The following is a 13,177-nucleotide window of genomic DNA, read 5'->3' as shown; positions in this document are numbered from 1 at the left end:
TGTCCATTAGAATTTGATGTAATCATTTTAGGTGGCAGGCATTAGCAATAGCAATAGCTTATAGTAGTAGATGGCTGTTTTTGAACTTAATCACTGAATCAGAAATCCAAATTTGAGTCATTATTGAGTCCACGTACACATTTGCTTTATTAAACTTGTGGCTAAAAGATCTTTCTTCTGACAACAGTTTCTCCTTTGTGATTGAATAATGCCACCACTTTTCATACTATTGTAAAAAGAAAAGCTTTCAATTTTGTAAACTGAGTAGACACTGATCTTCATGCCAGTTTTGTTTAATTCTGATATGCCCTGTAATTACAGAGATATTAACCATAGAGGAGGTCAAAACATTTGCAATTTCACAGTTTAAATGTCAATTATACCACAGAATTCTGGTCTGTTCTCCACCTCAATATTAAACGAAGAGCTCTGAACGAAAAGCCTTGAGTTAATCTATGTTAATGAATAAAAAGAAAAGGATCACACTGTGACTCTGTACAACATTGAACTCTTTGTAATGCATGTTAGGTGTCATTTAATGACATTGCCCTGGCCACAAGAAAAGAATTGTGCTGAGCATAAAAGGACCATATTAAGCAACCATTTATGAATCTTACTTCTATATCAGACCAATGTGAATATAGGCAGATGATTCACTGTGTCAAAAACAATGGGCACAGCACAATCTTACAGTCTCTTACAGTGGAATCATTTGTGTCGCATGGGGGACAATAACATGACCTCGTGTCTGGTGCTGAATGCTAATAGCTTGTTTTTATTAGGGTCCATTTAAATGTAAATGTGTCTTTTATGTGCCCGGGGCTGCAGTGTTGGACCAGTGCGGCAGACTGTCTGTTATGGGCTCAGGTTCTTTTGGCTGGAAACATGGTCACCGATTGACAAAACGTGTCTGGGTTTTTGGAAAACAATAGCCCTTGTGTTGAATGAACCACAAAGAAGCCCCTCTTGAGATCTCTCCAGCGCACAGTCGTTGAGGAAGATGCTGTAATGATGCAGAAACAGATGCTGGGTCTACACTGCACTGACGGTTATGTGACTGTGACTCATGCTGAACTCTGCAATAACAATGCTCCGAGTGTCACTGTCAGTAACTCATTTCACTGACGTCATTGCAAAACCAATTATGAATTAAGAATTTTCAATCACAGTTTACTATATCTTTACTATGTCAAGCTTTAATGTTTGCTGGAAATTACAAGTCCCATGACTCTTTGTGGCACTACTGCTCCTGCTTAAACTGGTCGTAATGTGCAACTTACATGTTTTAGGTCAAAATAAATGGCCAGTTTTTATTTATTTAATTGCTTATTAGTATATGATATAGCTGTATTCCTTGACACTCTTTTTGCAAACCTACTATTGATGGATTTGTTCACAAAAATGGGTAATAAACTTAGATCAGGTTTACACATGAGGCCTGGAGAGTAAGCCTAGTTTGAATGACTAACTTTTAAAATGATTATGTGTTTTTATTTTGTCTTAGGATATAATGGAAATATCAGAGACTGAGTTTGTTTTGAGTGCCTATTTTTTGTGTGCAGATATCCAGGAGTTCTATGAGGTGACCCTGGTGAACACACAGAAGAGTCGTGAGCAGAAGCTGGAGGAGGTCAACCACATGGCAGACAAGTGGGAGAAGAGCGTCTCTGTGCAGGACTCTGAGCCAGCTCACTCTGCCTGTCCACCGGAGGTGAGTTCACTGGACCTCACAGAACTCCAGCCATGACTGGATTCAGCAACTTTCACACAACTCCCTGAGGATATTTGTGCATATAAGAAACACAATATTTTTTATGACCAGGTTACGTGTTGTATCCTGAACTAGCTCAGAATGGACTATAGGGTTGGGCGATGTCCCCTTAATTGGCCGTTGACAATGTTATAAGCATTTTTTTAAAACATTTACATAGCTTATATATATGCTGCATATTGCTATGTATGTTAGGAAAATGTGAGATTGCAGGATAAATGGATCTAAACTAAACATGATCTGAACAGAGTCACGGAACACGACTTTTGCAAAAGAAATGTGTAAAACTCGTGCGTAAAGTCTGAGAGGAGAACGACTTATTCAGAGCGTGAACTCCTCAATACCAAGGCTCTTATCACACTAATACAAATGCAAATCGGAGCTTATTATTTGCATTTGCTCTGTTTAAACGTAATGTTTAAGAAAGTGGGGTGAACGGACAATATTTAGAGGTTTGCCTCGTAACCTACATTTTTGAAGCTGCTCCACGCGCCGCCCGGTCCGTCTGCTCGTAACCTCGGAACTCCTGCACCGCCTCTTTCTCTCCTCTCTCTTTCCTCTCTCGGTCCTTCGTGAGAATAATCCAAACCCATGCACGCTCAGCTAGCTCCGATGTGAGTGTCATCTCGTCATTTTAAAACGGTTTATGTTTCCGTACGAAGCAAAGCAAAACCACGCGCTGTTAAACTCTGAGCTGCAGAGAGAGAGAGAGAGCCCTGCAGCGCTGCGTCTTTACTTTAATAATTACGGCTAACACATCATGGCTTCTGGCAGGCTACAGAAACTAGCGCGCATATTAGTTATATCCGTGATTTAATTTACAGTGCAATCCCTGCAAAGTTTGTAGGTTTACAAGGCCTACAGAAGACCAGTGCGTGTTTCTGACAGGAGGGGGCGTGGCATCACGATGGTGGCTCTCCATCGTGATGTTGCGCATCCATCACCGTCCATCGGCACAACCCTAATGGACTAAACTATTTTTTGCATATATCTCTCTAATTATTGTCACTCATTAAAGGGATATTTCAGGATTTTTGACAGAGGGCCTTATTTCCTAGTTATCCAGAGTGTTGCTAATTTCTGGAGATATTTTTTTTGTAATTCATGCAGTTCTTATATTTGAAGAGTTTCGTGGCGCTAGCCTAATGCAAGGCTTGCGCATTTCTACAATGTCAGCAAGCCTGCATTAAAAACAGTCTGACCCACTCCACAGAGCACCTTAGGCAAATCACTTATAACACCAGACTAACCATATAAATGTGTCGATAGAATAATTTTAACCATTTTGCATTTAAAATAACCTATATTTGAGCAGCATCAGCTTCGTGGTTGTACAAGCTACGCAGCGGCGGAGTGATCTGCTAGAAAATAGTCCCTCAAAATGCGACTATTCATGTGATGCAAGGTCAGTTATATTCCAAAAATTATTCTATCAGCACAGACAATTGTACCGTTAGTCTGGTGTTATAAGTGATTTGCCTCAGGTGCACTGTGGAGTGCGTAAGTAAGCTAGGCTAGAAGCAGCAAGGCTAGTAGCTAGCCTAGCTACTTAGTTGAAGGCGCAGTTGGAGAGGAGGAATGGTGGTGAATCTCTGGGTAAGTTGAAAGTCAGACTCACGCTAACTTCACGAGCAATTCCCCCGACTTCTCTCGCAGTGACGGGGACAGAGATAGTGTCCGCTACTACGTACACGCGGAGTGATATGAAAGCACGAACTCCGTTGCCATTGGCAGCGGTCATTATTTTTTTCAGAGGTCCTTTATCAGAAAATAATGACCGGTAGAACGTTGGGAAATCCCATTCAAATCAACGGAGCGTTCTACTTACGTTGTGAAGAGCCGTATAATAAGACTGTTTTAATGCAGGCTCACTGATACCGTAGAAATGCGCTAGCCTTGCACCAGCCTGCACCACAAAAACTCTCAAATATAAGAACTGCTTGACTTACAAAAAAAAATATCTCAAGAAATCAGCAACACTCTGGATAACTAGGAAATGAGGCCCTATGTCAAAAATCCTGAAATATCCCTGTAAGTGTGGACTCCCCCAGTCTTTGTGTGATGCTCACAAGTCTAAACAATAGCCAAGACTAGAGGCTGACTGGGAGCATTTAAAGTTCATGAGGAATGCACCAGGGACCAAGGCAGACAATAGAAAATCCCTAGCTACCTATTAAGCCTTTACCTGTGTGATGAGACAACTTCTCCTCCTTCACATTGTCTTGGTGACATCATTGTGTTTATTAGATTTATTATTTCAAAACAACCTTAGACGCTTTTAATTGAAATCAAAACTTCTGTCAGTCGTTTGTTTGCAGCTCTGCGAAACATAGTGTGAGACAGTGGCAGAGTCATGTAGTTTGTGCTTAGAAGGATCTGTTTCAAAGGATTCGGTCGGGATGTGATGCGGTAATTGGAGCCTCTCAGGACTAGCCCTTGTAAACAAACCGGTCTCTCTCTTTTCCAGATTTATAGTAAAACCATGGGGTTCTGACACGATGCTCTGAGAAATTTACATTAAGCTCCTTTCGGCCTCATTGAGCAGGTGTTTGTTGCTAATGTGTAAACGCAAGCATCAACTTTTGTCCGTGCCACTTTACTGCATTTAATAGTCTTCACCAGTCCCCTGGTACAGCATATCTACAGTCAGGACAAAGGTGGTCTTTGTCCTTTCTGAAGTTGTTGAAGTGTGTGTGCTGGTGAGCAGAGGGAGCTGCTGTATGTGCACATACTCACACTGTGACGTTCTAATTAAGGGGAATGAATGGAGGGGGCTGAATGGTTGAGGGGCATGAAAGGCCGAAAAAGGCATGACTGTTGAAAATGTAGCTCCGCTTTCAGGAAGTGCAAAGATAAAATAGTTGCCTCTGCTTTCTGCTCCTTTGATTTAAACTCTTATCACAAATTGCTTCATGCACTGTTGAGAGATAACACGGGAAAAATGTGCTTTATCTGTTTCTGTTTTGTTTTAAAAGCCTTTTTTCAACATAATTCAAATGCTTCAAATGCTTTGGGCTTTGTGGACAATTTATTTTTTAGTTTCGCTAACTCATTCGTTTAACATTGTATTTTATTTAAGTGGCTCTCAAATCTGATAGTGTTGATGCCATTCATGCTCTCGGTGGCTTATATTGGTGCGCTGCTGTTTCACTGGAATACATGGACCGCTCTTTTGATGGACACACATTGTGTTCCTTATGACCCAGATCTGACATGTTAGACTGGCAGATGAAAAGAGGCAGTTACATAAACACTGATATGTAGGTCAATACCTTTGGCACCTGGGAGATTTGCTCATATGCTTGAAAAAAAAAGCGCCCATGTGCAGCGAGGAAGAGACAAAAGTGGTTTGTGATGATCTCCAATAATCTTTCCGTACTACTGTTACTATTAACATTTTTCTTGGAATGAGCCCAGCCTACTTGAGCCTATTAGTGAACGCAGCCACGCTGTTTTCAAACATTCCTGTCTGAGTTACTGCAGCCAATCAGTCAATGGGGCGAGGTGCAGGCTTCACACTTCTGAAGCAGGAGGGTCCTCTACTTAGCCGACTAAACAAGGATAGAGATAAGTGATAGATTTAAGTGAGGGGATTAGAAGTGTCCTTATGGGAAACGACTCCAACGCGAGGTCATGTAGGCAAGGCAAGTTTATTTGTAGAGCACAATTCATACACAAGGCAATTCAAAGTGCTTCACAGTTGCATAAATACAAGAAAGCAAATAGAATCAATAAAAACATCCACATAAAATTAGTCAATTACAGTAAAAGGCAAGAGTGCAGATAAAATACTTTCAGTCATACGCACGGGCAAAAAGAACTCATGAAGACTGTTCCAGATTTTAGCTGCATGAAACTGAAACGCAGCCTCATCGTGTTTTTTATTGACTCTTGGAACCACCAGGAGACCCCTCCCTGAAGTTCTCAGGGTCCGAGATGGTTCATACATCTCTAACATGTCAGAGATGTACTTTGGTGCTAAACCATGAAAAGATTTGTACACAAGCAGAGCTGTTTTAAAGTCAATTCTCTGAGTGACAGGAAGCCAGTGCAGAGACCGGAGCACTGGACTAATATGGTCGTATTTCCTGGTTCTTGTCAGGACTCGAGCAGCAGCGTTCTGGATGTTCTGCAGCTCTGACATCTCGTTTAGAGAGGCCAGTGAGCAGGCCATTACAGTAGTCTAACCTGCTGGAGACAAATGCATGGATAAGTCTCTCTAAGTCTGGTTTTGACATTATTCTTCTGATCTTAGCAATGTTTTTCAGATGGTAAAAAGCTGCTGATGTTATTGCTTAAATGTGGCTGTTTAAGTTCAAGTCTGAGTCCATGATTACTCCAGAAGGCCAAAGTTTGAGCAAATATCCTATTTCATAATCACACGCCAGTTCAGTAAATAAGCTTGTTGTATTGTAAACAATTTGTAATCTTTAACTTGATGTTTACCTTTATCCAGACAATAAATAATTAAAGCTGCTAGAGTTAACACAAGAGCGCAACCTTTGATAGTACATTGTCAACATACGTTACCAAACACAAGCTTTCGTCACACTACTCTGGGCACACAGTAGTTTGCCAATGGTTTATTTCTGGCGCTTAGGCTTACGCCATCCAAGCTGCTAATTCCAGACTTTAGAAAGTAACAGACAGACTGACAAGCTAAGCATGACACTGCCACGGTCAGTGTTAACTCATTTAGCTGCACGGCCAACATCACACGTAACAGTGAAAGGTTACTTGTTCAATGTTAAGGTTAAGGTTGAGGTTAAGGTATACTTTATTGTCCGTGTAGGGAAATGACTTGTCTTATTCTGTAAGATTGGACTTTTACAGAATTAGAAGACAAACAAAAGCAAACGTTTAAATAGAAAACACGGTTTACAGGGCGCACATTCTGTAGCTAGATAATGTTTATTTATAGACAAGATCCTAAAATAGGTTGTTTGGAAACTGTGTGAGGAATTTACAGACACCTGGTCATTATGATACAACGTAAGCATCTTTGGGCCTGGTTAGTGGGTTGGATGAGAGATCGTGAGGGAATGGGGAACATTTTACACACAATTGGTGGTGTGTGAGTGAGAGAATATCTATATTCTATATTATTTTACCTGTGATTCCCCAGGAAGAATGTTTACCATTGTTTACTCTTATGGGGTTGAATACTGAAAGACATGAACTTGGCAGATGTGTCTAAAACATGACTGAAAAATGTGTACTTTTTAATGAATTGTCTATAATAGGGGTGTTCATGATTAATTGGTGTATCGCCACCATCTACCCCAAGATACATTTCATCAGCAGAATCATGGTTAATTTCTAGAATGTAAAATGTATTGTACAGTGAGATATAGCCAGTGTTAACCATAGAAATAAAAAGGAGAAACGGCGTTTGACAGTTATCGGACAGTTTAGACAGTTAGTCCGGGAAACCTTTCAGAGCCCTTTAGCCCCTTTAGCCAATCTATTTTTCCTATAGCTGTTAGCATTAGTCATCAAACATTGCAAATTATGAACAATTCAAATGTTTTCAGCTGTTGTCAACACATCAACCACATTTAGGTGACATCAGAGCCCGGTTAGAAACCATTAATGAATGTACAGACCCTTTGAGATTTTACTTTAGATGAGAATTTGTGGATTAAGTGTCCTCTGGCCTAAATTAAAGGAAGAGGCCACTGTTTTTCCATACTGAGATATGTTCTCACCTGAGCTTAGACGATTTGATGCGTACCTGTCTGGTCTTTGTGAAAGAGCGTGGTAGCTTCCAACTTCACCCCCGTTTGGAGCTATAGGACTATGCTGGGAGAGGCCAAATCCAATTAACATCTTTGGTCATTGTGCGTTACTGAGCGCACACAGAAAGACCAGACAGGTACGCATCAACTTATCTAAGCTCAGGTAAGAACATATCTCAGTATGTAAAAACAGTGGCTTGTTCCTTTAAGTTTGCTGGGGTTGGATACACATCAAATACCCACAAGTCTTGTAACAGGCCATGCCGCCTTTGCTATGCCCAACCTTGTTAGATCTTGGAAGCTAAGCAGGGAAGTGCCTGGTCGGTACTTGGATGGTAGTAGTTTATTTGAGCCATTTACTATCTTATTTTCTTTTATTTCAATGTGGATAGAACGCTCAATTCAAATCCGTCTGGTAAGCCTTTGGCAAACAAAAGCACGCATTTGTAGGAAGAGTGTCGGGTAAAGCTAAAGGCATTTCTATGATTTCTATCAACAAAAATGTGTCTGTGCTCTCGTTCCGTGGCAATGAGGTAAACTTCGATCTGCATGTTTGTTGTTCCCAGGAAAGGGAGCCGAGTGGCTCAGAGCCCAGTGGGACGGACCGGCCGGAGAGCAGTGCCAAGACCTGCGAGGTGAGTCCCCCGAGAGCGAGCACATCTCTGAACATAATCCACTCAGATCCGTCCAGTTCATTCATGGGAGCGTCTCTCATCCCATTTTCATTCGCATCATCTCATCATTAGTCACGCCATGTATAACACACATCTGTACGTCGTAATGTAGACGAGAAGACACCCACTGCTCTACAATCCCTCCAACAAAGACCTCACTAAAGAAAATTCGATTATAGCTAACTAGCAAGAGCGCTACACGTGCTACGAGAGCTTGGGACTGGAATAAATAGTGAATCTCCTGCAGTGTTACAGCCCCCGGGGTCATGACTGTGATGCATAAGCTGTTTCTTTCTGGTTCTGGTCTCTCTGGCTGCTAATGCGTCGCTGCTATTTTCCTCAGAGGCAGCGGAGAAATGAATGTGATTAGGCACGCCTTGTATTTGATTAAACATATAAATGAATTTGTGTGCGAGCGAGGTCAGCTGATTCACCGTCATAGAATGATATCGAAACCAAAAGCCGCTTAGGATTGTCGGAGTTTTATGTCTCGTGGCCGAGTTGTGTGCTGTTTATGTTTTATGATTATTTTTTACCCAAAGACTCTAATGTGAGACTGAGATGTGAATTATTCATCAATTAGTTTTCAGATTAGATGGGAATGATGGACTATTCGGCGCATTTTTTGACAGCTATATGCTAAACGTGTCACTATGCCGCTCAGTTACTTATATCAGTAAAAGCCTGTGTCGTGGCCTCTTTTTTGCTCTCATTTAGAGCACGTCACAGGCTGCTTTCACTCATTTATTACTGTCAGTTTGCTGGTTTCAAGAGTTTTATTTGCACTTCACTTCACAGCACAGTAATAGCTCGGTAATAGGAGGAAAATTGCACGGTGCCTAAATGTATAATCATGTCAATGGTTTCTCAGGATTCCTTATTATAAAATGAATCATGACATAACACTAATCCAGTTAGAAGAATTACCAGGTAACATGTATTTTTTTGGTAATGATATTGAAACAGGGTTAGAAAGTGCATTTTTCCATCTCCATGACATGTTTCCATTAGGGCTGGGCAAACCCTAATGGCTGGGCAAACAGATGCTGCGGCGAAACTGAAAACTCCTGCTAACTCGGCAGCAAAAACAATCTCCACACTTCTACTGTCACAGTACAGCATCACATCACCTGGCCAAGCAACACACAAACATCTGCAAAGGAGATGTATAAAAGTGGAATGTTTGAAGAATGTCAGAAGCAGATAATGAGCGCATGTTTGTGGGCGAAGCCTCAAAAGGCCACGACGTCACCGAGTGAAGCGCTAACAACTTGATATGTACATAAAGAAATGAGTAAACCGCGCATTAATTAGTATAAAAGACGATCAAACTTACAATTCAATGTTAGAATTCCAGCTAATCCACCGCTGCAGCCTCAAAACAAACCCACATTGTCCAAATAGTGATCGATAGTTTTCCTCTTCATCCCCGTGCATGTCCTGTTCCTTTGAGGCGCCCGCGTGTTTCTGTTTTGCTCTTTAGACGAGTTAACACAACTTTGTAGCTGATTTTACACATGAAATCACCAGGTCCTCTCCTCTGGCTGCCGCATGTATCTTCCTGTGCTTCCTGTTTGTTTGAGTGTTTCCCTGGGATTGACCTGACAGGCGCTGCAGCACTGTGCCGTCCATATTTTTTCCAGAATGCGACACCACGAGATTATCGTGATCGACCTTTATTATAATCACGATTAGATTAAAATTGCCCAGCCCTAGTTTCCATGCTTTTTGCATCCTATTACAAGATGTTATTTTGCATTATGGCTCCTTGCCATAATGTTGCTTTTTTGACATATCTCTTTGTACGCAACATTACGCTTTGAAACTGCTCTTGTATCGGTCGTTCTTGATTTGAGTCATTTGATAAATCCTTCTGTTTGGCGCTTGCTACAGAAACACAGTTCACAATGAGTTACAAGAAACAGATCAGGCAAAATCGACTTTTCTGATGTTTCAAAATGTGACGAGGGCTGCACGATATTGAAGTAACTTACGATATTTAACCTAACCATTTCAACATGATCTGTTGGATTCTATTTACACACAAATCACAGGTTTTTCACTTAGCAGAAGTCATCAAATCACAAGATCAGGATCAAAACTAGGGGAAAAATGACAAAATGAGGAACTAAAACTGAACTTTTCTCATTTTTAAGTTCCTTTGCCAAAGCATTTCAGAGTCTGACCTCGTATTTAAATGTATTCTTGAAGCTTTTATTCACTTTATTCACTTTGGTCATTTCTTCTTGTCCTGTTGAAGCGCTTCCATCTGAACTTCCTCGGTCATATTGCGTTGCATAATAGGTAAACCATGCAAATTGCCCTCCACATTTAAAAAAAAACATAACCGAGGGGTAGGCAACATCAGGCCCGAGGGCCAAATCCGGCCCTCCAGCAGAGAAGCTCTGGTGTCAATATGGCAACGAAAACAAGGATAAAAACATAACCCAACCTAGACAAAAAAAAACAACAACAAAAAGATGAAAAAGCAACAAAAACATGACGTAAAAAAACGCCGAAAACATTAAAAAAAAAAACACTTAGAAAAACCACGACAAAAAAAAACATGACAAAAAAAAGAAAAAAAAGAAAACACGCAAAAAAAATAAACACATAAAAAAAAAAACAATTAACAAAAAACAAACTTACAATCACTTTTGAAGGTTTTAGCTTTCAAATTAGACTGGCTTGCCCTATAGGCTGTAGGTTTAAGTTTTGGGTAAAGCAGAATTGTAGAAAATGCGCTCGGTTAAGGCGGGGGGGTTAAGGCGGTTAAAGTACTCAAAATGTGAAACATACAATCAATTCCTTTAAATTTTATAGCAAAACACCCACTTAAGTCATATATGAAGAACAACTGGCATTTGTTGAAAGTGATGCTTTACTTAGTTACTTATCAACAGTTAGGGGGGGTTCGACCTCTTGCCCTTTGACAATGCAGAAAATCGGCCCTTCACCAAACAGACTTGCCTGCCCCTGCCATAAACCTGAGCAGTTCTGAGCAGACTTGCGCTCAAAGTTTGTTCATTGTGTGCATCATATTCTTACATAAACAAAAATGAATTATCATAAAATGTGAAAAAAAGAAGCTGGAGTATCCAAATTAATGTCCGCTTTAGGTTATACAGTATGTGTATGTATTTGCAGCTGTGTTATGTCATTGCTTTTTTAGGGATGATCATGTTCAGAAGTCAGGGTCAGAACACGGTCAGCAACGGAGCACACAGCTCATGCCATAACCTGTGGAGCAAATCCTTCTCACAGGCTGTTAGCACCGTCAGCAGCGGCTCCATTCACAAACACGGACGCACAAGGCCAAATATGTCCCACTCAGCCCTCCCTCATGTACCGAGAGGGCCGCGGGGCTGAGCAAAGGAGGTTAAAGTACTCCTCCTCGCTAATGCAATAAGCCCGAGCAGCCTGAGCCGCTCCACCTGAAAAGATGAGCCACTTTGCACGGACAGCGACGGTCTATGCGACGCTACATGGTCTTCAGTGGCAGCCACGCGAGGTCGGGAGTGTATGGACGCTTTTTTGTCCACAAATGAAAGCTGCAGTCAGGGTCAAATTCGCCGACAGACCTGAGGATGACTCCCGCAAACAGGTAACGTCTAACGAGACAAGTTGATTGAACGTTTAAGCTCTGGGAGGACTTTATTACAAAAAAACAACAACATGGGAACTAGGCTTCTCTGGTTATAGGCAATGCTTCTGATAAATGTTTGATCAGGAAGTCTTAAAACACAAGCTTTTTATAGAGGTTGTACCATTCTTTTTCATGGGCTATTAAAAACCTCTTACCCCCCACTTTAACCGTGTGCATTTTCTCCAGTTTATCCAAATCTAAAAACTTCTCGACAGGAGAGCTTGGCCAGTGCAACGCCTCATTTGAAAGACTTGCAAAAATGATTGTAACTTTTTTGTGGCATTGCTGCCGCGTTTCTATCACTTTTTGGAAGTGTTTCTGCCATGATTTTGTTGCTTTTTCGTTGCTTTCTTAGCACTTTTTGTGTGTGTGTTTTTATCGGTTTTTCATCGCATTCTTGTGGCTTTTTTGTTGCATTTTTTTTTTTTTTACTTTTTTGCGTTTTTTGTGCATCTTCCTCACATTTTTGGTCCTTGTCATCCTTGTTTTCGTCACTATTTTTAAAAAAGCTTTTAGATTTGGGTAATGCCGAACTGGAGAAAATGGGGGGTGGAGGTTAAAGAAACAGGCCCCTGTTTTTCCATACTTCGATATGTTCCTACCTGAGCTTAGACAAGTTGATACGTACCTGTCTGGTCTTTGTGCCCGTGGAAGTGCTTAGTAGCTTCCAACCCTGTTTGGAGCTATAGACATACATTGGGAGAGGCTAAATGCTAACAACATCTTTGTTCGTTTTGCGTGACTGAGGGCACAAAGACCAGACAGGTACGTATCAACTCGTCTAAGCTCATGTAAGATCATATCTCAGTATGGAAAAACGGTGGCCTGTTCCTTTAAGAGGTTTGTAATCAAATATGCTACATATTTATACTTTTTACAATAACTTAGTTTTGAGCATTTAAAAATGTTAGTGAATCTCCACAAAGTAAGCATAATAACCTCGCTGTATGCATTGACTTGAGTTGTCGCCAATGTTCAACGTTTAAATGTTTCGTTAAGGATAAGGATGCACCAATACCGATACCGATGCTTGTTCTCACACTCGTACTCATTAATGTAGTAAAGGCGAAATTTAGTTGCGGTAATAAGTAACCATCTCAATATTACTGTTAAATAAAAATACATAAATGAATAAATCACAGGCACTGAGGAGCTTTTGGACATGGGCTGATCTGTCTATGATGGACATTGCAATAAAAAATATATTGAATGAAAAAAAAAATGAAAAAAATAACATGGCATCTGTTCAATTCTGATATAACTTCTCTTAAAAGTGTAGCCTACTTTACTTTAGGAAATGTAAATGAGTAAATTAAATAATAACTAACCAATCTGCTGTGAAAAAGTC

The 13,177-nt window shown here is 40.7% G+C and overlaps 1 protein-coding gene across 11 annotated transcripts in view; it reads left to right on the top strand.

Annotated features, from left to right (window-relative positions):
- Positions 1-13,177, top strand: part of dlg2 (discs, large homolog 2) — a 206,328-nt gene that overhangs the window by 15,395 nt on the left and 177,756 nt on the right. For all 11 annotated transcript variants that reach the window (XM_079565579.1, XM_079565578.1, XM_079565582.1 and 8 more), the window contains exons 3-4: positions 1,563-1,711; positions 8,076-8,144. In XM_079565579.1, the coding sequence (XP_079421705.1) occupies positions 1,563-1,711; positions 8,076-8,144 (218 nt within the window). The remainder of the gene's footprint in view (positions 1-1,562; positions 1,712-8,075; positions 8,145-13,177) is intronic.

Source organism: Gobius niger (assembly GCF_951799975.1).
Source record: "Gobius niger genome assembly, chromosome: 11".
Lineage (NCBI taxonomy): Eukaryota > Metazoa > Chordata > Actinopteri > Gobiiformes > Gobiidae > Gobius > Gobius niger.
Note: the sequence above shows the minus strand (reverse complement) of the source record. Positions and strands in the feature narration are given on the sequence as shown.